Here is a 27326-nt window from a genome sequence, read left to right on the forward strand (position 1 = left end):
GGCAATGCAGTACTTGTGAATTCATACATTTGGGAGGCTGAAACCTATGGCGGTGAAGCATGTGAAAATTCCATCCATTATCTTTAACCGCTTATCCAATTTAGGGTCGCGGGGGGTCCAGAGCCTACCTGGAATCATTGGGCGCAAGGCGGGAATACACCCTGGAGGGGACGCCAGTCCTTCACAGGGCAACACAGACACACACACATTCACATGTGAAAATTGATTTTCTCTATTTTTATTTTCTCCTGTGCCAGAATAATGTATGGAAGATGGAAAAGAGCTTTGCAGAACTGTTGACTTTGACAATGGTCCAATCCAGTGGTGGGTGGTTGATATCAAATGTACACTGCACTGAAAAAGGATTATGTGCTTTGATGAATGTGAGTCTTCATTGAACATTTTCTTGGAGAAATCATTTTGGATGAGAACTTTGGTAAACGAAGCCAATCTTATCACTGTTGCAATCCAACGCAGCATGTAGTCGGAGCTGGATGTAGGATCATTGCTCTGGAAATGACGGCCCTAATATACACTGCTTCCTTAGAACTTAAGACAGTGAGATAAGGATTTTGTGAGACCTTGGAAAGCTTCTCTTGGTCGTAGGCTGGAAACAGCTTTATCACTCCATCCTCAAACCTGTCAGCGTCCAGCCAGTGTTTTATCAAATAACACAGGTGTCTCACCACATCTGCAGATTCTTTTCCCCATGGATTTAATACTGCCTTCAGATGATGTCAGGGTTCTCTGAAATACAAGTTTCCAACTGGGAAGTTTTACTTAAACAATCTGCAGTCTGCAGACTTACATCTCAAAAACATAGTATAAAATCTATTCATTGTCACCCATTAGCGATAATATGTTAACAGTCTGAATATCTGAATTGGAAACAAAACACTGTTTAATGTCTCTGATCTAGAAACGTACACACAGAAAAATATTCCATCTAAATTTTTAGCTTGTAAAATCTACTCACACTAATGTTTCACATTAAGGACACTATAGATGTTTTTACTCTCATTGCCTTTTCATGCCTTTCTTGATGCTTTTTCACACAGAATACTACTGGGGAATTTCCATGTTAGATGTGGTACTCACTTCTGCCTGGTTTAGGCATGGGGCAGTGCCTGTGTAACGTGCAGATGGCATGAATTCACTGTGAGTTTTCTTGAACATTACCTGCTCTATTGTTGGGGATTGGCAGGATAATGTCATGGTAATGTCTGGAAAGGTTCTGTGTTATCATCCAATTTAAGGTAGCCATTAGAGGATATGAACCTCTGACCAAAAAGGTGAGATGTAGTGACTACAGTACCTTTCTTGCAGATTAGAATAAATTTGTCTCAAATTACAAGTTTATTTGCTTGGCAATTTTTTAAAGACATTTACACTATTTATTAGAATTCTGTGACTATTCTAAAGTTCCAAATATAAGACTTTCTCATTACCTATACTTCTAGTTAAGAATTTTAATTTAGTCAATAATACCATTAAAAATGTATATATTTAAATATAAATTCATTCATTCATTTTCTGTAATTGACTTCAGGATCACGGTGGGTCCAGCGCCTACCTGGAATCACTGGGCACAAGGCAGGAATACGCCCTGGAGGGGGAAGCAATCCTTCAAAGGGGGACACACACTCACACATTCACTCACACCTACGGACACTTTTGAGTCACCAATCCACTTACCAATGTGTTTTTGGACTCTTGGAGGAAACCAAAGCACACAGAGGACACCAACGTGGACATGGTGAGAACACATCAACTCCTCACAGACAGTCACCCGGAGTGGGACTTGAACCCACAAATATATATATATATATATATATATATATATATATATATATATATATATATATATATATATATATAAAATAACTTAAGGGAATATGGTAATCTTATATAAAGCCATTCCCAGTAGGAAGTTTTAGACTTGTCTGACTTACTGTATCATTTTCATTTGTTTATTGCAGTGGTGTGCTTCATATTTGCACACAAGAATGGAAAGGCTCAGTCCTAGTCACTACACCCGTGCCAGCGCAGGCTAAAAAAAGTGTGTTAAATTTATTAATTTATTAATTCCATTTATTGTCTGTAACCATTTGTCCAGTTCAGGGTTGCGGTAGTGCACTAAATTATTCATAGCAAATTTAGTTGATTGTGACAACAATATTAGTCTGCATATGAAAATATTTATATTTTGATTGTAGATTCTATTTCACACTTGTCACACAGGCTTTTTGTTTATAACAGAGCACTGGTGAGGTCACTAATCTTTTTTTTCTATGGGGACTAGAAACAAAACTTTGCATAACCGACCTTTCAAACAGCTGTCCTTTAAATTGTGTGAAATTTTCATGACCAATAGAAATGCTCCACAATTACTTGCAATAAAATCTGTTTACATTGAAATCCATTGAAAGTTAAGAAGGTTTTTCTTTTACTCCTCCTGTAAAATTATTATTTTGGAGATGTAGGTTTTTCTTTGGACAGCGACAATATATTACTTTTTTAGGTGACATACAATGTACAAATTCCAAAACGTATTTTATTATAGGTTCCAGTCCACAAACTCAACACACAAGCTAAGCAGCCAAAACAGCACATTTTAAATTAATTTAAAAAGTTTTTTTTTTCCTTTTTCAATGTGAACTGCTTTTTAAATTAGGCACTGTTCAAAATGGCAAATCAGAACAAGGATCATTTGCATGTAGTTAAAACATACAAACACGAAAAACAGTAATAATATTATAGAACAATAAATCTTTGACAATTATGTCTTACAAACTAATTCTATCTTTATCTTTATTTTTAATTTATTTTCATTCTCTTTATTTATTTATTTGTTTATTTATTTTTTACTATTTTAAACCAAAAATACTTCAATACGCTTCAAAAAACAAGAAAAAAATATAGGATATGGGTAATTTAATATTTTTGGCTGTCAAGGGAAAATATCCAGACCATGGAGAAAAAGCTGTCAGAGGTAATGAAAGGAGGTTTTCTCACAAACTGTTACTGTAACTTTTAGCATGCTAAGAAGATTTACAGTAAGCGGAATGAGTGCATGCTTCAAATGAATGACCAACCTGTGGTCTCCCGCCCCCATATAGCCTTCCTCCTCAAAGGGAACTCCTGCATGTGGTTTGCCTCGGCCTTTGATCGCTTGCTACAAGAGTATTATCATCTGTCAGCCATTTTGGTGTTTCCCTCTGTCATTAGTTTAAGACAGCTCTATTTTTAAACAGGCACTTTGAAACAGTGCCTTGTGCCATCTTAAGCTGGGCACTTTTTATTTCAACTTTATTTATGTTGATTCTGTGTGTGTGTGTGTGTGTGTGTGAGAGAGAGAGAGAGAGAGAGAGAGAGAGAGAGAGAGAGAGAGAGAGAGAGAGAGAGAAATAATCACGGGAAAAATATTACATTGTAAATACGAAACATTGCTCTCTGACACTTTACATTCTCATATTTAAGAACCATGAGGTGCCTGAACTCTATGCTCCACCATGGGGCATTGTAAAATCTATATATTATGTTTTGGTCTTACGTATATAAGCACAAAAACTACTGTAGTCACCCACCTACAAAAACAACAAAACTATTATGAACATGTTCAATTTTTCACTTGTTCAAATGTCATCATATTCTTTATACTGTATGTAGAAAATGGCACCATGAAGATTTTCTCAGGCATAGAAACTAGAACAACCTATAGCACAGAACACTTTTAGTACACTATATGTTCCTTTTATCAGTGTATTTTTTGTACATTTTCCCTCTTTTAATTAGTGTTTCTGACTGGCACTGCGTGAAAAGCCTTTGCCAATGTACAAATGTGTAGGTAGAGAGTACAGGAAACATTTATAAAAACACACATTATTTATGGAATGAAACAATTTAATAAACATCTTGTTTGGTGCACCTAACCAATCCTTTAAATATTAATTTATAAAGTAATTATTTTCTAACTCCTCTCAGTGATGTGCAATTGGAAAGTTTCACATTAAAGAGTTACTCTTTGTTAGCTCCCCAGCTCTATTATATTAACACTAGCCCTGGCTTACATTTCACAGAGAGATGTGGGGAGTGGGACGCCATCATAAAAACTCAGAGAGGGGTAGGTGAATTACGATCTGTTGACGTCCCATTTACAGATGGCTATGGCATCACCAGTGACTGAAACCTAGACACTAATAATATGTCTGTTATCTAATCTAAATACATTGGCTGCTTTTTAGGATTTAATATTATAATTTCTTATGGTATTTTTGGTATGTTTTTATTATTAAATATTTATTTATATTAGTTCAAATATTGCTTACAAATGTGAATGAAATACCCATCCCAGCTGTGTGTGTGTTTGTGTTTGTGTTTGTGTGCATTTGATATTTTTCCTGCACAGCTATGTTTGCATGTGTTTTCATAGTCTTAAAGAGTATGTAGCTCTTTTTCCAGTGCCTCCGCGTGGTTTGTACAGCAGTTACAGGACAGGACAGCTGGTCCACTTCCTCTAAAAACACTGTGATTTCACTATGCATGCAATGTTCTATTTATGTTATTGTCATCTGGTTTCGTGTGTAGATAATCACGCCAATTTACCATCTAACTGTCATCCTGTTTTTATCCTCACCTCCTCATACTTGGTTTAAGGCCATTTACTAAGTGGGCAAAGTAGGTATTTTTGTTATAGAGAGAATGAAGCTCCCTATTTGTGCTTTCGTTGAGAGACTTTTGTAATTTTTGTTTTGTTTTATAGAGAAGAAATTAGTTCGAAAACCCGCTTTTTGTAGCTATAACTGAATCACATATAGTGGTAAATTTTTCTTTCCAGTAAGTTGGGTGACTATACCAACTACAGAGTTTGGCTGTTTTGTGTTAAGTTTAGAAGGAAATCACCACATCCATTGTTTAAAGTATGATCCTGTGGGTATAGTTTTGGGACAATTATCGGGAACAAATATCTCTCACTGGCTTCCATTAGTTTTAGGTTGAACCAGTTTAACATGTGTTATGTTGTGTGAGCATGTGTGTGGTGAATGCAGAAAGCTTAAATTTACTTTGAATATTTTGGATTTGTGAACTGGTAATATCAGTCAGTTCAGTGAAGTCAGAACTGAAGTGGATAGAATATATAGCATCCCTTTACTGTTCAACATCTTCAACTTCATGCTATTCCATTTCCACCCAAATGCTCCTGACCAAAATCCCAAACAACACATTTCGCAGACATCTGTTTTAGTGTACAACTTTAATAGTGAAGGCAAAAACAGGAAAAAAAAATACTGCAAAATAAATTATGTTTAAAAAAAGAAACCCCACAAGCACATTTTTTGATTTGTACAACAAAGCAATGTGACATATTGGTATCTTGATTTCTATATATACAATTATATATATATATATATATATATATATATATATATATATAGTTTTTATTCTTAGTCCACTTTCAGTGTTGATGTGTTTTTTTGTCTTGATGAACTAAAACAAAACATATACAACATATTTTCCTTTTTTATATATATAATTTTTGGACTTAACCTTTATTTTCTCCTTTTTTTTATTAACCTTTTGTTTGTTTGTATACACTGTTTGGGTATGTCTTCACATACATCCTTACAATATGTTTTGTTTTTCTCAGTCTAAACCATAACACCATTTTTTTTATTTAATTTTTATTTATTTAATTTTTTTTTTTTTTTTTTTTTAATTGCTTCACTTTTTTGACATTGCACAGTGGAACAGTGGCCCTCTTTTTTTAGGAAGCAGGACACATAAGCATCTGTAAAAATAAAATACATTGTTTTTGTGACGTTGTTTGGATCATACAGGGTCCTTCCAATATTTGGTGAAATATTTCATAAATATCCAAAATGTGAGATGTTTACAGTAATTTCTCCCAATTACACATACTACATATTTATTAAATATCAATGCTGCACATTCACTTTCATTACAAAAAGGAAAGAAAAAAACTCTACAATGTCGGCTTAAGTGCTGTATTTACCATGTAGATGGCTAGACACATATCAAGAGTGCAGCAGTGCAATAAAGCACACATAGTGAACTATTATGGGATGTAGTTGTATGGGGCATTGGGTCAGGCTGACTGGGACATCTTTGTGGATAATTGTTTTGACCAAATCTAATGTGTTTGGAATCACTAATGTAAAGTCTTTGGCATGGAAATAAAACAATTAAATTTAAACAAAAACACCACACAACATGTGTGCCCCTGGACCTGTCCCCACTAATCACCAGTCCTGACCTTGTCCACCTTCTGCAATAAAGTTTTGTCCCTTTGGGAAGTGCTTCTCATTTCTTGCTAAATACCGTTTCTGTGTATGTGGCTAAGATGATGAAAAATGTTGGCATAGTGCAAACTGTAAACGTTTGTAACATCTCATTTTTATGATAACAAAAAGAGAAAGGAAACATAAACAAAATAATAATAATAATATTAATAACAACACAAGTAATAATAATAATAATAATAATAATAATAATAATAATAATAATAATAATAACAACAATAATAATAATAATAATAACAATAAAGAGAAATGTTTGGTTCCAGCAGCCCGTCAAACTTCTTTCAAGTATCTCTCAACAGCACACATACCTACAGCATACGCACACACACACACACACACACACACACACACACACACTTGCAAAATAAAACACACTTTCAAAAAAAGTATAAAAAATTCAACTTCCTCTTTTTTTTTTTTTTTGAAAGTTTGTAAAAGTAAATATCCAAGAAGCAAAACAATACATTGATGAAAAATAATTCTTAATACTTGACAAGTTGCATAGTTTGAGATTTTCTTTTTTCTTTTTCTTTTTTTTTTTTGTGTCAGGCACCTCATCGTCATGGTCTCACTTTATGCAGGGCATGTTCAAAGAGGGACTGCTCTGAATTTTCACTCGCATAAATATCATCTCGCCCTCCTCTTTGTAGCAAAAATATATTATATATTCTTTCTTTTTGTTTGTTTTTCTGAAAGTGCCTCACAAACTACTCCAAGTTACAGACGTCCACTGTATATTTTGGACGGCTGGGGGCTGTCACGTCAAGAGAAAGGCCTGCCGCCTTGCGGCTGGGTGCTATAGAGAGATGGAGAGAGTGGGACATCAGCCCTCTTTCCCTCCTCGCTCCACCTTGCTCTTCTTTCTCGTTTATGTCTATGTCCTGGGTTTCTGGGCTTAAGGCCCTCAAACCTGCCACCTTTCCCATAAGCCAGCTGCATTGCTCTTTTGTTCTTGATCGTCTTTTTTGCTTGTGGCTTTACGAGCAGCCACACTCCTCCACAATCATGTTCTGGATGTCCTTCTTGACGATCTTCTGCTCTTCATTATAATAGAGCATGGACATGGCACGGAGACGTGTAGGCACGCAGCATGACTTGATGCTGGTGAAGGGGCTGTAGCCGCGCATGCGGTAGTGGTTGATGACTGTGGAATGGAAGGACAGCGATGTGCCTGCAATGCTGGCGATGTGACTCGGACACTCACCCTCACAGTAGTTGGCGTGGTAACCAGAGGGCGCAATGATCCAGTCGTTCCAGCCAATGTCTTTGAAGTTGACGTAAAACTGCCTCTTGCAGCACACACGGACTTTTCCATCACAATCTAGGCCCCTCTTGCGCCGCCTCCGTGGGCCCTGCTCCTCTGCGCGACGCACCACAGCCATGAGGAAGGGTCTGTGTGACTGCTCACGCTCTCCAGCCCCTGGGTTCACCAGGATGGGTGTGGCACGGGCCTCAGCACACAGTGGACAGGAGACACGGAGCCTCAGGGCACTGTTGGAACCTTGCTCCAGCAAGGTTTGGACACTAGATGCCACAGGGAAGGTGTGCCAGCCACTGCGTCTTGTGTCTACAGCTTTCTCAGCGAGCAGCTTCTCTCCAGATCCTGGCAACTGCAGCAGGAGACGTATAGCCACATTGGTACGAGTGCGGTTGCCCTTCGGGAGCCGCAGGAAGAGCCACACATTGGCTTGCTCCACCAGAGACATCTCGTCCCCCTCCTTAGAAATGAGGAAATTTATCAGGCCTGGAGCTTCACCTGAGGGAAAGACAAGAACAGGGATGGAGACAAGGAGAACGGGTTATTAGTTAAATAAGTTATTTTGATGCAGGGAGCTGTCTGGATGTAAACTTTGAACTAACCACATCAGAGATGTGTTGTTGTTGGGAGTGGTAACATCAGTCGAACCTTTGAGCTTTGTAGTTCCAGCACTGTTTTCATCATGCAGGAGTGACCAGCTCACTAGGGTTTCAATAACAGCAAGCTTTGCCACCATTTAAAAGTTTCAGGAATATTAGATTCTAAAGCTTATTCATTAGTTATCATGAAAGTAACAATATAGCCTACAATTTTTTTTATTTTTTTATTATTATTCAAGCTGCTTTGGAAATGATACCAATTAGGTATACAGATATTTTATAAAGCATTTTGTAATGTGTAATTGTAATAAAAAATTCAAACATTCCCACATTCTTTTGTCATTTTATGCTAAATGTATTAAAAATGAAAATTTTTAAATGGTCTCAACATCAGTTGTAAAAAGCGCTATACAAATAAATTTGATTTGAATTTTTGATTTGATCTAAACTAAAACTCACACATAAGTTTGGAGGATAACATTATGTGCAAGTACAGAACAAAAAACATGCATTTGCAGCGTTTTTTCCTTGTTGGAGCTCATAACAAACCCAGAGACAAACTAATTACTGCTTTTCTACAAAATTTTTCATTTTAATATTATTCAACAGTTACCATAAAATAACAAAAGAGCAGGATAATATTGGAGTTTTGCATTACAGATTAATACTACACAATTAATGCTTATGTGTTTGTACTTGTATACCTAATAATTATTTTGCAAGTGCAGGCCTTCTGCAATTTGAATCCGTCTGTAAGACAACAATTGTATTCACTAATGGCATGCACACACACATACTCTCTGTCCCGCCCATTTAACTCTGCTCTTCCTGTCCAACCTCGAAATTGAGATAACTGAGGGTTTGAAAACGATCAGTTGCAAAAGCCCCTCGGCATCACCTCTGCTGGTAACCAGCCAAATGATCTATTAAGAGCCTGCTGGGCCCAAGGCAAGCCTTTTTGCATGTACAGTAATGTGTAATGACTGTGACAACATGCAGTACACAGTGTCCAGCTGCAAGCCGTGATGTGGCATGTTTTCAGTAACTCGCTGTCTCCTCGGATCAGAAAAGGAGACTCCCTCTGGCTTTGATCCACTGCATTTTACAGACACAGGCGATGCCTCTGGAAAGTCTCGAATCACAGATCATTTACCAACTTTTAAACTAATCCCCTCTATTTACTGAGGCAAATCTTCAGGGGGGAAAAGGTCTTTTGTAAAGACCTTAAATGATATGACTGGCTGTGGTCCTGTCATTGACTCTTTCACACTCGCCTGTAAACTGACACCTCATCAAATAGGTAGCACTTTAATTAATCACACAGCTTGAAATGACACATGTTGACAGGTGTGTGTGAAATGTGTTTTTCCATAATGCTGCTATGGTGTCTTTCCCAAACAAATTATTTTAAGGCACTATGTATTGTATAAACTATTTAAGTGTTTTACACTGGAATATAAGATAAAAATAATGAATATCACAGCATATTTACAAACAGATACAAAAATAAGCCACATTAATTCGGTGGGTATTCTAGCCTAAATAAATATATTTTATAATATTAGAGATGTTAAGAGTAATTAAGACACTCATTCAGAGACTGAGTTGTAAGTGATACCAGGAGTTCACAGTAAACCTGCACCAGCTGAATGAAATGGTCTGTGCCAATATAACAATTCAACAGGTCAGTAAGATATGCTTGAGTTAGGCCATGAAATGCTTTTAAATGTCATGAGAAAGACCTCAGTCTCTGCTGTACTTGCCGCCTTTTACTTATTTTCTGCAAATGTTAACTGATGATTACATTATAAAAACAATTTTTAATGTTTATACCATAGTGATAACATTGCATGTGATGGAAAAATAAGTCTAGTGTCTATGGATAGGAGTACTGAATTAGAAAAGACCTACTATAACCTTGTAAAACCCAGAAATCAAGTAGAAGTGTTTTATCTCAGTCCAAAATATTGTGATTACAGAGAGTGGGTTTGTGTTTTGGCTGGGCATGATATATCCCTTAGCGATAAGTATACCTTGTCTGTACTTCCATGCTGTACTTCTATTAATTCTGGAATATATTCATTTTTAATTTCAACCTCTATCACTTGCTGCTGCATATTTATAGGATTAGAGCCTAGTAACAATGATCTCAGACTATCTCTCTCCTCTCTATATGTGTGTGTTTGTGTGTGTGTGTGTGTGTGTGTGTGTGTGTGTGTGTATGTACGAGTATGTGTTTACACATCCTTAGTTCCATCTGTCCAAACACAGAAGAGCTTCATGAACAGAATCTAAAAATAATGGGCTTTTCCAACACTGCCAACACATTGTTTCCTTTTTAATCTGCAGCCACTGAAAGAATGGGGCATCGTTAGTATGGGCTAAGCTGAGTAAACTCAAATCCAGCTCTTCTCCAGCAAGGGCTCCAGCATACAGGGAGAACCACCGCCCACGAGAGAGAGAGAGAGAGAGAGAGAGAGAGAGAGAGAGAGAGAGAGAGAGAGAGAGAGAGACCTCACTTCATAAGCCTCTCAGTACTTTTGTATGTCAGAGAGAGAGAGAGAGAGAAAGAAGCCTCTGATGAGGTGAAAGACTACAGAGTCATACAATAATCCCTCAACAATAAACACCAGTGTAACCACGAGAGTGTAGTTTGCACAGCTGTCCCCCACACAAAGATGGAAAATAACATTTACACATTCCACCACCACCCCACACCCCCTCCATATCCTTAAATCGGGAGGAGGGGGCAGTATAGAATCACCTGGGAACCTAAAGAGGCTTGGAGGTGGTGGTCTTACATTGGTGGTAGCTTGAGGAGGGGGGTCTGACTTATCTTTAAACACGGTTTGAGATAATGAGTTCTCTAATCCCCCATCACTATCTAGTTTACCTTAGGCGAGATCGCCTACTTTGATCTTCCTGTTGGCCTCCTATCTTATTGTATAGCTTGTAAAGCTCTGAAGCTCAAAGCCTGAAAGACAAATTTACTGCGGCTGAAAATGTAGAGAGAAAGAGAGGTTGTTGGAACATGCCAGTATGTGGATGGTATTTGTTTTTACTCCTCTTGTGGATGATTGTAATGAGGAAATGTAATTTGTCTTTGGCTAATTTGTTGACACTACTGATTAAAGGCAACAGTTGTCGGTTTCAAGCTGGAGGAATGCATTAAACTCACTAGTGACTAATGCTGTGACATTAATGTGTCCTGTAAAGTTTTAGGCTCGCTTGCAACTCTTCAAGGTGTCTGCGATCTGGCCGAGGGTAAGGCTACTTTACAAGAAACAGGCAGAGAAACCTTGACATAAAAGACTCTGTGTGCAGATATTATCGCCCATGGATTGCACTTCAAGTACTCCTTCATAAATTAGATACTTGACATATTTTCTGCCTTCACTCACTGTAAACTCAAGTGAGCTATAAAATGCAGAGGATTGTAGACCGCCTCCTTTAAGGTCTTCCTAAACTGCGGCAACACAACTGTGTATTTCAAACTTCGCCAAGACAACTATGAGGAAAAATGTCACAGACTAAACTCTGGTATAAGTATATTAATACAAATATTCAAAATAAAAACAAAGGCAAATCAGTGGATATATTAATTTTGCATTGCATAAAACCCATAAGCATGTGTGTGTGTGTGTGCTTGTGTGCATATATACATACACAGGCACACAAACACAGATCAGCCATAATATTATGACCACCTCCTTGCTTCAAAATTCACTGTCCATTCTCTCAGCTCCACTGACCATACAAGAGCACTATGCAGTCCTACAGTTACAGAGTGTAGTCTGTCTGTTGCTCTGCATATTTTGTTTTCCCCGTTTCACAATGTTCTTCAAATGGTCTGGACCCCCACACAACCACCACAGCGCAGGTATGATTTGAGTGGTTGATCATTCTCAGCGCTGCAGTAACACTGTCGTGTTGGTGGTGTGTTAGTGTGTGTTGTGCTGGTATGAGTAGATCACACACAACTGCTCTAAACACCTTAATGTTACTGCTGGACTGAGAACAGCCTGCTGACAAAAAAGATCCAGGCAACAGAGTCCAGTGGGCAGCATTCTGTGACCAATGATGAAGGACTAGAGGACGACCAACACAAACCTTTGAGCAACAGATCAGCTCTTGTCTCTGACCTTACATCTACAAGGTGGACCGATGTGATAGGTGTGTGGAATATATATACGAATTATAACAACTACAAATAAGCACCATACAAATTGGCTATCGTACCCTCATCTCCTCACCTCTGTGATGACGTGTACATACTAATGTCCACTACTAGGCAGTCATCAACCTTCTCAAATACTGTAATTAAGGTCCTTAAGCCCAGAACAGAAAGTAACGACTGGCCCATTCTAATTTTGTTTAAAGGTCCTCAAAGAACCATGCAGTCATGCTAAATGACATGGAAATCCCCTTTGACAATGAATGGGTAACAATCTGTTGCACCATCAGATGTTAATTTTTGCTTGAATTACGCTAGACCTGAGTCTTTAGACAGAAAGAAATAAAGTGAATGGGAAGGAGAGCTACAATTTAGCTGTGACTCAGTGCTATCACTTCAATCTTAGTGATCATATCAGTTTCAGAATTAGACTGTGGGTTCCTTCCTGGGTCTGTGTGTTATGAAAAGGTTTGGCTTATGTATTTGCTTTGGGAGTTAGTAAGAAGTGGCACTGGAATTGTCTGAACTGGCGCTGAGGCATCACAACATTCTTTAGAGCACAGAAACGGGTGAATAAAGTTTTGCCTCTGACTTCAAAAAAGCTTAAAATAGAGAATATCTGTTATTGAAATGTTAAATTCTTGTCCTGGAGAATCACAGTTTATTTTATTTTATTTTTTTATTTTTAATTAAAGGTGGCTTAGGGCAAAAGAAACACTAAACTGCTGGAGAATTCCTAATTCCTAAGGTTCCTAATTCTAGGAACCTCCATTATTTGGTTTTGGAGAAAACTGTAGAACTAAGCATTTATGTAGAATTGTAGAACTGTAGAATTTTTTTTCTTATAATTTACATCCTGGTTTGTGGCAGGGGTCTAATATCCCCAACATTAAACAAAAATATGACTGATTTAGAGCCTGCTTTTCATCTGGCTTTGAGACAAATTCCCATCATTCCTTTTCACTAGAAATAAGTTCAGTTCCAAAGCACGTTTTTTACTCTAGGGAAATCACCAACCCCATTCTGGAGAAGCACAAATAGGGAAGTTTTTTGAGACAATTACAGTCATGGATGTGGATTCCTGGAGTGTAGGATTTTGAAGAACATGTTCTAACACATGAGCGGCTTGAATAACTCAACTCGAGGAAAGAGGAACAACAGAAACTTATTTGTCACCAAAATGTTTCCCAACACGTCAACTCTTAGAACTTGAACCATACCTAAACAGTGAATGCAGAGAGTCACATCTTCAATGACGTGATCGAAGACACAGATGGTGGGAGAGGGATGTCTGTGCAGTTGTAAGGAATCTTGTGAACACATTTAGACTCATATTTTGGCCCCAGCCATAGCTACAGCTTTATACAAATGTTCCCAAGCCATCAGTTGTTTTATTTTTAATCTCACCATCCTCAAATATATGGGAAAATATTTATAGGGGTCTGACTTTGCCACATCTTCCTCACTTACTGTTGCAGCAGACAGACTCTTGGAACAAGTGTCTGGCTTACAGATTGTTTGCTGCCTGGCCTGAGTTCCAGAAGACAAGAATAGCTTATATAAACCAAAGTTCTCTCTCTTTATCTCTCTCTCCCTCTCTCTCTCTTCTCTCTCTCTCTCTCTCTCTCTCTCTCTCTCTCTCTCTCTCTCTCTCTCTCTCTCTCTCTCTCTATCAATGTATGTGCACATGTCTGGCATCAACATGAAACATCACTGTGTTGGAGACGTTCAGAAAACTCTGGCCAACTACTGTGAAACTGAATATTTTATCTCTTTGACTTCACTGCCCGGACATTAGATTTGACCGCCACAGCAACAAAGTCAAGGAGAAAGAGAGCATGCCTGGGATTTATATTTTTCTGATGTCCTGGTGTAGTTGCTAGTACTCTATGCTGTTTAGAAATCAACCAATTCCTAAATTTTGTAACAAATATGCCTTACATGTTGTATTTAAGTACTGTCCTAATTCACAGCCTATGTCATATATACAAACTATTCACTGATTTTACTTTTAAAATGATTTGCAGAAAAAAAGCTGGTTATTTAAATCCCGAATAAACAGCTAAGCTGTTAAAGTATCTTTGCGCAACTGCAAATATGGCCAAGCATAAATCTATGTAGCCACATCTCTCCCTGTAATTTCTACCAGTATTTCTTATCCTGCGCATAAACACTATAGACATCCTGTGGTCCAAAACCATATTCCATCTCCTCACTGAAAACAAGTATTATTTGAATAGCACTTAGAAGGAGACCACTACAGCTACTTCATTAATTGTAGTCATGTTGACACACAAGCACACTAACTGCACGACTTCAGAGGTATAAATTCAAATGGAAATCAGCTTAGCTGTAATCAATGGGATGTGTTTCAACAAATCTATAATTATTTCATCAGATTCCTAGTGTTATAAACACAAGTGCTTAAAAAGCCAATATATTTTGCAGTACTGTAAGCAGGCTGAACTTTCTGCTGTCCTTGCATATAAAGACCTTGTCTTCTAGATACTGATAGCCTCATCAAGGACATATTTGACCTTAAATTACCAAGAATCTACGAGCATAACAGACTCATACAGCCAAACAGAGTAACGGAAGAGACATTTAAGTGTGTGTATTAGAATTAGAGCTTCATATTTCACTGTAAGTGTAGCATCTGCAATTAGCTTGTCAGGAAAGGCAGGAATTAATGTATTCCATTCTGTGATGCGAGCAGTGTGTCAAAACCATGGGGTAATACCTGGCATGTAAATGAGCACTCAGGTACAAACCTAAACCTAATATTAGTCACTGTGTACTCTATTGCTCGGGTGTGCAACATCATTGAATGTTTTGACTCTGATGCAAATCAAAGTGGAATTTACTTCATGGATGTGTAATTACTACTGTCTTGACATCCAGGATTATGAAACAGTAGACAGTGCGTGCATGTGCCTATTTCAGCACCTATGCTGCCACAAGAAACCTGTAATTTAGTGTCAAGTGCGCTACTGTAGATATAAAGTGTATCCAGTACCAGACAGAAAGGAAAAAAAAAACTCTCTCATTCAAAGGATATTGAAGCCATTATGATATTGTTGGTGTGAATTATAAACCCATCTGTGGATATGTCCCTGCCTTCTATGAATGCTGACACTCTTAGCGGATGTTCACCATGGCATCCCACCTAGTGGTCGTTTCTAAGAACAACATGGATATAATAAGTGGTGGGAAATGTTTGTAGTGAAAGAAATGAAGTCTACTACATTTATATCATATTTGCAAGTTTGTGTGGACTTCTGTTCTGTTAGGTTTGTGTTAATTATGTTAAATAATTTTGAGGTGTAACTGTTACAAGGGTTAGATGTTTTTAAATAATAATAATATTAAGGATAAGAAGATGATGAAGAAGAAAAGTCCTATAATATAATTGAATTTCAGTGAAAAATAGCTTATTTTACTTGTGGAACAATGGGTCTGTTATATCTAGGTTCTTATGTCAAACACATGTTCATTTAGCCTTAATAGCAGTTATTAGTAGAGCCATTTAAAATTCATTTAATGTGTCCAGTCTAATAGATTCTACATTGTAGATTATTTGGCACTAGTTTTAAATCCCCCTACTCTTGCTGTCTGTTACTTTAATTACTGTAAATTCTTTAACTGACAGCTCTCTTAAAGCATCTTTCTGGCTTTTGTGCTGCTCAAGTGGTTCAAGGACCCCCGTAGAGCCTCCATTCATTTAAACCTTCAAGTCAACTCTTAGTTACGACAAACAAACTTGAGGTCTGTGTTCAAGTGCTTGCTATTTGCCCTGTTCTAACTTCTGCTCCTGGATCTTGCTGGCTTTTCCATTTGCCCTTGTTTTGTGTTCCAAAATATTACTAAAGACCATGCTTCATTAGATTTGAACAAGCAGTAAAATAACCCTGCTGTCTGCCGACTGCATGTGCACATCACTGTTAGCGCATTGCTGTGTGTCAGTCTTTCACCTTGTTGTGCTGGATGACTCAGAAAGGAGTTCCGTCTTGCCTCACATCATGACTTTGACTGCAGCTTTGAATAGGGCTCACTGCATCTAACAATGTTCTATGAGCTCCCTTTAAGGAGAGACCTAGACAGAGCAAGTGCCCAAACTTTTTCCCTTTGCTACTAATCTCAGTGAAGTCGAATCTTAGGGGAAGCCTGTCTATCAGTCTCTGGGTAAGTGCTGCAACATTATGCTCACAGAGCCTCATAGAGCTTCACACAGCAGTTTATGGCTGTAAATCTCAGGGGTTTTTCACGGATAATCAGTGATTCTCTTAAGCAGCAGGAGGTTTTTGGAAAGAGAGGCAATGGAGAGAGAGGAGGGATAAAACATATTGCAGCATGGTCCTGGCTGTTTTTTTTCCCCCAACTTTCAGCTGAGGCAACAGGTTTTCCCTAAACTCTTTCCCCTCCCAGGTACAATGAAAGTCACTGGCCGCACTACCCCCCACTCTTAACAGGTTTGGAAGGAATTACAGTACTTTGAAGAAGTTGGCACAGCAGGACAAACCTCATAGCTTTGTTAACCCCTTAAAGTCCAAGCTTATCATTGCAGTATTAGTCTTAAGGCTTAATATCCAATAAAAATCTGGTTAATACTAGGGAATTAAAATATAATTATGATAGCATACAATGCCCAGGTAAAATTTAGTCTGTGGTACAAACAATGTGCCTTTAGAAGTACAGTGTGATCCTTAAACCTCACTGGGTTTAAGGGTGAAATGGTATGATTAGAGTTTGTATTATAATATACAAAATATGAAACATTGAGGATACCAAATCAGTGACAATGTTTGAATTTTGAAAGGTGCAGTGAATTTTCTTCACCACGAATTCAGATGATCACTTTATTGAAGCTTTAATTTCTAAACGTATATAATGATTTGTTTTCTAATTAATTAGTACATTAATAAGCTATGAGATCTCTGAAAAATAGAAATGACAAGTTGTTGTATAGGCATTCAACCAGCTTAGTTTTTCCAGTGCTTCATTATCTTTCACAGACTCAGAACTGGGACTCACCAGCTTCTGCGAAGGTGATGATCTCGGTTTGCTCAGCGCTCTCAGCCTCCTGGCGGCTGTGGGGCTCTTCGTCGATGAGGACACTGCCGTCCTGGGCCACGCGGCCCACATGCACCTTGCGGATGGCGTTGAGGAGGGCAGCACGGGGCACCGGGTGGGTGATGTTGGGCCGAGCCCGCAGGTGCAGCATACTAAGGATGTGCCTCTTCACTGCTTCCACCACGTCCTGCTGAGCTTCTGCCTCTTCCACTGCGTCTGGGCCACCCCTTCGCAGCCGAGACAGGGCGCAGGATGGGCAGTCTGAGGGCAGAGAGCCTGAGGTAGCCATGGCACTGATGGAGCAACAGTGTGCCAGGAGCAACAGTGCTCCGCTGAGGGCTGGTAGAAGTGTCATCCTTGAAGAACAAGCAGAGAACTCTGGCAGACTCTGGAGGAGCAATGTAAACTAAGAAAGCAGTTTCACTAAACTAGCAGCAAAATAAAAAAATGAAAGAAAAAAGAAAGAAAGGAAGAAAGAAAAAAGGAAATGAAAGAAAAAAAGTTTGAAAAAGTTCTTCTGACAGAAGGATCTCCCTCCAGCAACTGACAGGCAGCAGACGAATATGTCTTCTACCTGTGAATACGCTCAGTCTGTCAGAGGTTTGAAAGAAAAAAGAAATCTAAATTAATTAAACAAAGCCACAAAAAAAGGTAATCCTTGTTGTTGGACTTGTAGTGGTTGTCTTTCTCCCTCTCTCTTCCTCTCTCTCTTTCTCTCTTTCTCTGTGTCTCTCTCTCCGAGTCCTTAGGAAGTTTGTATGGGAAAGGCAGGCTGCTTCTAGAAGAGCCCTGGGGAAGCAGCGTGCTCACGAGAGGTCTGGGACTGCTCACTATGCAGGAGTTGAATGGTTTTGTGGGTTGGACTCTCTCTCTCTCTCTCTCTCTCTCTCTCTTTGTCTTGTTGTATCTCACTCTTTCTCTCCCTCTCTCTCTTGCTTTCTCTGTTTCTCTGTCTCTCTTCTTTCTCTCTCTCCTCACTCAGACTCTGTAATTATACTTCTTTCCCTCCTCCCTCCCCTCCCTCTCTCTCTCTCTCTCTCTCTTTCTCTCTCGCTCTCTCTCACTCCCTCCCTCCGTCTCTGCGTCTGCTGCATCTTTTTTTATTTAATCTATTAGTAGGACGTAACAATTTTCCTCCCCTCTGGGGCTTAGACTCCGAGTATAGGCAGACATGACATAAATTTATTAATGAGGGCTTACCTACTCTTAGCGAGTCATAACGCTGTCATAACTCTTTTACAGCCACTCACTGAGTCACCAACCGAAGTTTACTTTTAATAATTAGTTTTTAAGGTACGTATTAGGGAAACCCCATGAGTTTAAGAAACATCTATATTTTCAGTTACAATTAAGCTTATAGCTGAATTTACAGTTGAACTGTCATTGATGGTGTGTTAAAACCAGTCAGCTGAAAGATTTTATGGTGGTGATAATCCTCCAGAGAGTACCATGAGACTTTTCATATGCCACAGTGGTTATGAATGTCAAATTAAATAAAGCGTGTGACACGTTTTGGTCAGTTCTAGTGAGCTGAAGTGCATCTTTATGATGTAAAGACTTCAAAGTGACTTCCTAAATTATAATTTAGGATTATAATTAAGTTAGTGGTCCCCACATCACATACTCATTCACACACACGCACACACACACACACACATGTGCACACAATATATGCTCTGTTTCAATTTTTTTAGAAAATGCCCAGAAGTCTCGCTTCCTGTTTAATCAACAGATGAAAGCTGGACGTCTGCATTTTTTGTCCTTACGAGCCGCTGTCTGTGTGAGTCCATGTCTGAAAATTAGTTGAATCGTGTGTGTGTGAGGTCAGCATCACGTCATGTAGACACCCTCACTGAGTGAGAAGTAGCCCAGGGATTGGGGATTGTCTAGAAGATGATTACTCACCTCATTGAGATCTGATTCAGATCACTTTTTCTCCGATGATGTTGATGGTCAGTGTCTAAACTCATGGCTGTATCTTATATTTTCTAAAAAGTTATTATTATATCCCTCACATGACCACATATCGTTGTAAACTGCCCTTGTCCTTTTAACTCTTATTACTTAATGTCTGATTGATCACTTATAATCACTTATAATTGGGAAATTGAAATCACTGCTAAAATGAATTTCTGCTGAATCCAGAAAGCAGCAATGTTTTATCTGATTATTTCTTTAAACAATTATTTAAGAATAATTACTAAGTAATAGAAGTAGAACGGCAGTGTTTAGTTAGCACAGAAATAGATGACTGCTCCCTCTTGTGGGCTTTTTTGTTCATTGCATGGAATTCCAGGACACTTGGCTCACTGCAAATATTCACAGTGTGCTAGTTAACAGCATGTGCCAGTGTCACTACCATAAATTTTTCGGGTGTAAAGTTGTCATTTTACTTCATGTAGCACTGGATACATATTTGTATAAATGAGAAATCACTGACTTCTTCAGGCAGATAAAGGTCTAAATTGCTCTCTCTCACTCTTTCTCTTTCTCTTTGCTCCCTCACCCACTCACACACACACACACACACACACACACACACACACACTTCTCTCTCTTTCTCTTGGCTCTGTAATTCTGGAACTCTTCTCTTTTCATGCCTTTCGGCTACAGAGCTTTGGCTCTGTCACCCAAACATGTCACAGGTGAAGCTGAAACTTTCCTCAGTTCACATGAACTCTGGAGTCGTTTGAGGGGTGGGGGTGTAATGGGGAGTGAGAAGCCAGATCAGGACATGGAGACCCAGACTGTTCGTTCCATAGTGTGGGGGCCTACAGGTTTAGAGTGTGACCTGGGATTCAACATCTATACTGTTGGCATCTGTACATGATTTGTATAGTGGGTTTTTTGGAGGGAGTTTTATGCATTTTTGTTAGCTTCTTAAATATCTCTTGGAACTTATTCTTAACTCTAGTTTTTGACCGTGTAAGTTTTTTTTAACCTGTTGCACAGACGAATTGGCCTTGTTGCAATTCTCATATTTTATGTGAACTTTGATAAATATAAAAAATGTGGCACCGTGGGTTTGTGAGGGTCCTGACCATTGAAGAACAGGGTGAAGGGGGACAAACTAAGACTGCTGAGTAATAGGTAGACTACAGTCTATACTTGTAGAACTTTGCAGAGCAGAGAATGGACTGTGAATGTTGAAATAAGTAGGTGTTTACAAACAGTATGTGTTTATGTGTGTGTATATATATAAATACACAGTGTTATGATGCATAAGATATAAGATTTTCAATGTAATTCGAATATTACTTTCACGTTTCTACTTCAATCATTTGTTCAAATTTCATTCCATCACAATATGGAAACCCAACTAGGTTCAGTACTGGATCGTCCATGATACTATACAGAAAATTATATGTATTTTCAAATGGACACATTAGAAACACGTTGAGTGAAAAGGCAATGTCAGTTTGTTAAGCAGAGGAAAGGTATTCTCAGTAGTCATAAAATCCCATTCAACACCTCTAGGATACATTGGAGTAGCTTTTGTAATCATTCAAAACATCTATTATGTACTTGTGGCTGAATGGCCCATTAAGGAAATGTTAAGAAATATTAAGGAGATGAATGCCTTACGTTCAAAAGAAATTCCAGGTGAGAAGTTTCCAAGAACTTCAAGTGGGAAACCACTGATTCCTTTCAGTTCTCAAGAAGGCAAAATTAAATCATTCAAAGATGTTGTGAAAATGACGCCATATGTTTTTGGTCTTACACACAAAAGTCATTGCTCAGTCATAACCAGTCATAAACCCAGCTGATGTTGTCACCTAATGAGCCATACTTCTAAAGTTGACACTAAAGTCAAAACTCAGAAATCCCCATTATTCCTCCTAAGACCAATAGTTTAATAATCAAGGTACTCAGCTGTGTTTAGACCATCATAATTACTATTAATTCTTTGGGTAAAATGACTCGCTTTAATTTGCCATTGACCTTCCATATCCTCTGTAAACCACTGAGCCTTTTGAGTGTATTGAGACGAATAGAGGAAGTGGAAATGGCAAGATGGGAATGTTGTCTGGAGGCAGTGAGCCTCTATTTTGTTTGGAGTCTGTAGAGTTTATGTTAGGGCTGTTAAAATGAATGGTCTCTGGTTCATACCTTAAGAAGGAGGTATGTTTCTTTTTTAGTGTGTTCAGTCACCAGTAAGTACTTCAAGTGATACATTGCACTACACTCTGCCCGTCTGCCATGAACATCCGGCACTTACTGACTTGAAGAAGAAGATAATGACTGTGATGATAAGTCTATGAGCACTGAGAATGAATGTTACATGACTCGTACCAGGATTTGAGAAGTGCAAGCCAAAGAGCAAACAGAGGTTGTGATAATACACTTTAAGCTGGTTTCCCAGACAGAAAATACAGCTGTTTACAGTGCTTAAGGGTTGGTGAAACAAAACACATTAGTAGGGCTCAGTTTATTTTCCACAATGGTAATTTTGGTCAGCAAAGCTAATAGAACTCGTGACCACTGACCTTACAGCAGCACTTTGTAGTGCTAAATTACAGACTGGAGTCTATTGATTTGCTCTGCATACTTTCTTTGCCCCAGGTCAGGTAAGCACAACATACAAGATCACACTACAGCGACATCAGTGTCACTTCAGCGCTGAGCACGATTCACCACCAAAATCATTCCTGCTCTGAGGTGGTCCTGTGGGAGTCCTGACCATTGAAGGACAGAGTTAAAGGGGAAAACAAAGTATGTAGAACAAAAGATGGACTGCAATCTGTAATTGTAGAACTACAAAGTGCTCCTGTATGCTCAGGGGAGCTGAGAGAAACATAGAGGTTGTCATAATGTTATGGCTGATAAGTGTACAGTACCTGGAAGAAAAAAAGTTGCAGATAAATATTATATATTTCTGTTTTTATCAGCTCTACCCTTTCAACTTGGTAGCCCCCTTTCACTATTTGGGTGGTTGATAACTCTCCACAGTGCAGTGACGCTAACATGGTGGTTGTATGTGTGTGTGAGTCTGCATGTGTGTTTCTTTGTGTGTGTTTGTACCTGTGTGTCAGACACAGCAGTGCTTTTTTTAAACACTGTGCCCACTTTTTGGACACACCTAGTCAGAGACAGTAGCTCATCTTTTGCTGAGCAGTTTGTGTTAGTCATCATCTAGTCCTCCATTAGTGATCACAGGACACTTCTGGCTGGATATTTTTGGCTGGTGAACTATTTTTAGTTTTAAAAAACCCATGCAGCACTGCTGTGTCTGATCCAACCATACCAGCACAATACACATATACAAATTGCCACCACGTCAATGTCACTGCAGCACTGAGAATGATCTACCAGCCAAATAATATCTACATTGAAATGGGGTAACATAGTATGCTGAGCAACAGAATGACTACAATCAGTAATTGTAGAACTACAGCATGCACCTAAATGGTGGAAGAAGCTGATAAAATGGATAATCAATGTACCATCAGACTGTCTGCATAAAAAGGCCTGAAACTATACTTAGCATACACTGCCTAAGAACAGTTTTGTCTAGATGACCAAGGCTCTAGATAAATGACATATAGGGGTAGATTAGATTTAAGTTTTAATTTACATATTTACTAACAGAGCAGTTTTTTCTGCTTTACAACTCAAGGCTGGGTTTTTTTAAACCCCTACAAAAAAGAAAGTTTTTTCATTGAACGTTTTGATCCAAAGCTTATATGGGGCTATGATAGAGTGCCCCATTTCATTGAATGCTTTTCTATAGGATTACAATTATTGGGTGTGCACAGTTTGTCACAGCTGAGCAGAGAAGACGAGGAGGTGGACGTAAATGCAAATAATATTTTATTTACAGAAACATAACCAAAGGCCAAACACAGCATAAACTAAAACAAAACTGAACAGAACAAAGATAGGAACAATCAAAAGAGCTGTGAACCGGCGTAGATGCATACATACATATACATATACACACCAGACAAAGACCAGACCAGACAAAGGAACACTGAAACATATGGGTTATATACACAGGAATAAACAAGAAACACCTTGGAAGGATAACAAGAGGGCAGGACCACAAAGTAGACACAGGTGGAGGCACTAATTACAAGGTGGGGCTAAGGTGGGGACAAGAGAGGAGACAGGAACCAAAACAAACACAAAGTCATGTGCTAAAAGAGCTCATGGCAGAGAAAAAACAACACAAATAGAGCAGGAAATCACAAGATAGGGCAACAGTGTGACACAGTTGTATGTCTGTGCACCGTAAAGTGGCAGAATTCTAAGTTCATAATCATTAATATGGAGTTGTTCTCCCTTTTGCAGCTACAACCTCTTCCACTGTTCTGGGAAGGATTTCTACAAGATTTTAGAGTATATCTGTTGAAATTAGCCCAGTCATCAAAAAGAGCATTTGTGAGATCAGACACTGATGTTGGATGAGAGGACCTGGAGTGCCAAATTCCAAAGATGTTTGATGGGGTTGGGGTTCTCTGTGTGGGCCAGTCAAGCTCTTCAACACCAAACTCATCATGCCTTTATGTACCTTGCTTTTTGCACTGGGGCACAGTTATGCTGGAACATAGAAAGGCTTTCCACAAATAGTTCCCATACAGGTGAAAGCATAAAGATTTTCAAAATGCCTTGGTATGCTGCAGCATTAAGAAGAACAACAACCTCCCTAGCATTATTCCTCCTTCACAAAATTTTAGTTTTGGCATAATGCAGTCAGACAGGTAACATTCTCCAGGCATTCTTCAAACTCAGACTCATCCATCAGACTTCCAAATAGGGATTTGTGATTCATCAGTCTACACTTTAACTGAGGCCAGCAGTAACATGCTTTACAACACTCTATCCAATGCTTGTGCCTGTGCTTGGTGATGTAAGGTTGGCATGCAGCTGCTCGGCCAAGGAAACCCATGGGGCATGGATTTTGTCCTGATTTTAATGCCAGATGATGTATGGAATTCAGCAATTCCTGAGTCACCAGAGTATTCGTGAATTTTATTATGTGCCTCAGCAACAGCCACTTTACATGGCCTGCCACTTTGTGGCTGAGTTGCTGTGGTTCCTAAACATTCCCATGTTACAATAATACCACTCATATTCTATCATGGTATATGTAGAAGTGAACAAAAATTTATGAACGGACTTTTTGGCTTGTTGCAATGGTAGCATCATATTACAGTAACATGCTCAAATTCAGTGAGCATTTAAAAATGACCCATTCTTTCATAGATGTTTTTAAAGACAGACTGCATGGCTATCAACACTTGATTTTATACAATGGGACTAAATGAAACACCTAAGTACTTCTGAAATCTAGACATATGGTGTTTAATGCTACAGCCCAGCAGGTCTGGGGCGGATTCACTAAGGGAGGATTGTGGATAAACTGGTCCGGGGGCGGATGATGGATGACCGTCCCCATCATCCTTGCATCCAGGGACGCATTACAGAGAGTGGGACGAGCATCCAATGACAGTCTGTTTACACCGATCTCCACCGTAGATGGAAAAGACCAGACTGCATTAAAAACTCAACAGAGGAAAATAAGGGGAGAAGTATTTTCATCCCCTTGAGGATGAGTGAGAGAGAGATGGAGAATTAACAAGTAAATCTTGCTTGAGTTCCCTGTAAAAAGCAGATCTCTCTCTCTCTCTCTCTCTCTCTCTCTCTCTCTCTCTCTCTCTCTCTCTCTCTCTCTCTCTCTCTCTTAGCCTATGCTCTGCCTTTTTTATTGGACTGAGAGAGTATGGAAGCCTGCTGTATAGACATTCAAAATGTTTACCTACTCCATCCAAAAAATAAATAAATAAAAAGTGCAGAAAATTCTGTATTTTTAAATATGAGTACTGTAAAATTTCCATTTTTATTTTTTGTTTTATAGGTATGAGCTTATATAAATTTCATAAAATATAAATGTACAATTAAAATATAAATGTCTAATTACTGTACTGTTATAGTAGACCAAGGCCTTTTCTTATTCTTCAACATCCAGGGATATGGGAATGATGCTGAAATGTTCTAGTAAAGGTAGAGTAAATGTAGTACATTTTCAGGTAGAGGTTAACAATCCTTGCCCTGGAAGAAAATAATGTAAGAAACTTATTCTTCCTTCCATAATAAGGGAAGATTGATTTCAGGTCACTGGTGACAATACAGTTGACAATACCTGTCAATTGACAAAACCTGTAAATGAAGGATGTGTCCCAAAACCTAATGAGCTGTCTACATAGAGAGCATTTTACATCATAGTGTGCATGCTCCAGACACATAGGCTGTCCCAAATAGTTAGATATCTTAAAAATGCTGCTTCCTAAAATATCTTAATCTTACTGTTTTTCTTCTGTATCTCCACTTTAATTTGTCATTGCTCACTAAGCAGCTCAACAGGCTTACAACATTTCACATACACACAGCCAGTAGTTGTCTAATTTCCCTTCTACTGTTGGCACTGCTACAAAAGGTTTGTAGAAAGATACTACATGCCTAGAAATGCTAATTAGACACAGCACATAAATCCATCTAGGGCTGTTTTTAAAAAGATTAAGTCATTTACAACAGTGGTTCAGCTCAGTACACAAAATAAAACGGATCAGTAAGAATTTCAGCGATCTTGTCGACTAGGATTGACAGCTAGCTAGATTTAAAACTCAGGATAACATCTTCTCCTTTTTCTTAAATAGTTAATACTCAGTTCTCTCATTTTTAAAGGCTGCTTTGACCCACTTGACCTAAGAAGACACTGTATTATACTCACTGCCCCATTCCAGTTTAAAATGTAGCACTCTAATATGCATCTGGTTTCCCTCATACTCGCTGACTTCAGAAGCTGGACCATCACCACCTAGGTGAGAAACGTCTTTATTAATAATTGTTCCCTGGCTCTTTATATATTAGAGCTTTTGTATATGACTTTCACTGTGGTAGGATGTATTGGTTTGGGACCAAATACCATCAGCAGGGTATCTCAGTAAATCAGACTAGGTCAATAAATATGCATCTTTTTAAACTTGTTCTCGTCAACCTATTAGGTATTGGAATCACCCTAAGTGAGTTGTCCAACAAAAAGATAAAACTGTCCCACTTTGACATTATTATTTATTATTGTGACATGTAGTAATTAAAATGAGCCAAATTCTGACCTAAAATAAATATTCGCTTTATGTGGGCTGGCATGCTTGTTGTGGGCTTTATGTGGGCTGGAGTGAGATCATAACTTTTCCTGTCATGTTTTATTTCTTACATTGGCCCCAAAAGAATATAAAATCATTGGACCTGCTTACAGTGACTGAAATAGCACAGCGTGAAGTCCTCATTGTGCCAGGTGCGAGGCTGGTCTGACGTGTTATAACCACACATTAGCCTTACGTGAATAGTCTGCAAATTTTGATCTGACTACACTATTGCAGCTGCCACCTGCACCACGCAAACAGCTGTGTCTGAGCATGGGGGCATAGGGTGTGGGTTGCCAGTAGTGTTCATATATTTAAATGAAATATGACAGAGGCTTCAAAACCTACATATAATATCAATTATTTAATTTTCCATATCTTCAGTGTTCAGTCTTAGACGTTAGTAGCTTTTAATTTTTTATTTTTTTTTTGCTTCTTAGAAAAGAAGATATCCCACACAGTTAATGAAGATGAGGTCTGGGCTCTTGAGTAGTTCCTAAAAGAGTTTGTAATGTTCTTCTTTTGTTTCGAAATCTTTTATATCTGTAAAGGCTTCTTTAATGCTCCAAATCCTTTCAGATCCATAGTGTTGAGTTCTTTTTACACATTCAGTGGAAGGTTGGACACAAAATTAGAACAATGGAAGTGAATATAAAAAGATTTTATTCCATGTAATTTTCGAGCTTTTCTACATGTCCATTCATCATGAAATTGTCACACAGTAAAAAGGACAGCTGCCGTGTTCAAATGAGTAAACAA

At 38.5% G+C, this 27326-nt stretch overlaps 1 protein-coding gene across 1 annotated transcript; it reads right to left on the reverse strand.

The window, feature by feature from the left end:
• Nucleotides 1-5453: 5453 nt before the first annotated feature.
• inhbaa (inhibin subunit beta Aa) lies at nt 5454-17797 on the reverse strand. Its single transcript, XM_066683175.1, has 2 exons — nt 17383-17797; nt 5454-8076 (listed from the first exon to the last, which is right to left on the reverse strand). The coding sequence occupies exons 1-2, from the start codon at nt 17774-17776 to the stop codon at nt 7298-7300; spliced, it is 1173 nt and encodes a 390-aa protein (XP_066539272.1). The 5' UTR covers nt 17777-17797; the 3' UTR covers nt 5454-7297.
• Between the last annotated feature and the right edge of the window lie 9529 nt (nt 17798-27326).

Source organism: Hoplias malabaricus, chromosome 10, assembly GCF_029633855.1.
Source record: "Hoplias malabaricus isolate fHopMal1 chromosome 10, fHopMal1.hap1, whole genome shotgun sequence".
Classification (NCBI taxonomy): Eukaryota; Metazoa; Chordata; class Actinopteri; order Characiformes; family Erythrinidae; genus Hoplias; species Hoplias malabaricus.

Excerpts from the sequence above, each read along its gene's own strand:
- inhbaa (XM_066683175.1), bottom strand. The coding sequence starts at position 17,776 with ATGACACTTCTACCAGCCCTCAGCGGAGCACTGTTGCTCCTGGCACAC. Across the intron at positions 8,077-17,382 it reads CATCACCTTCGCAGAAGCTG|GTGAAGCTCCAGGCCTGATA; the intron begins GTGAGTCCCAGT and ends TCTTTCCCTCAG.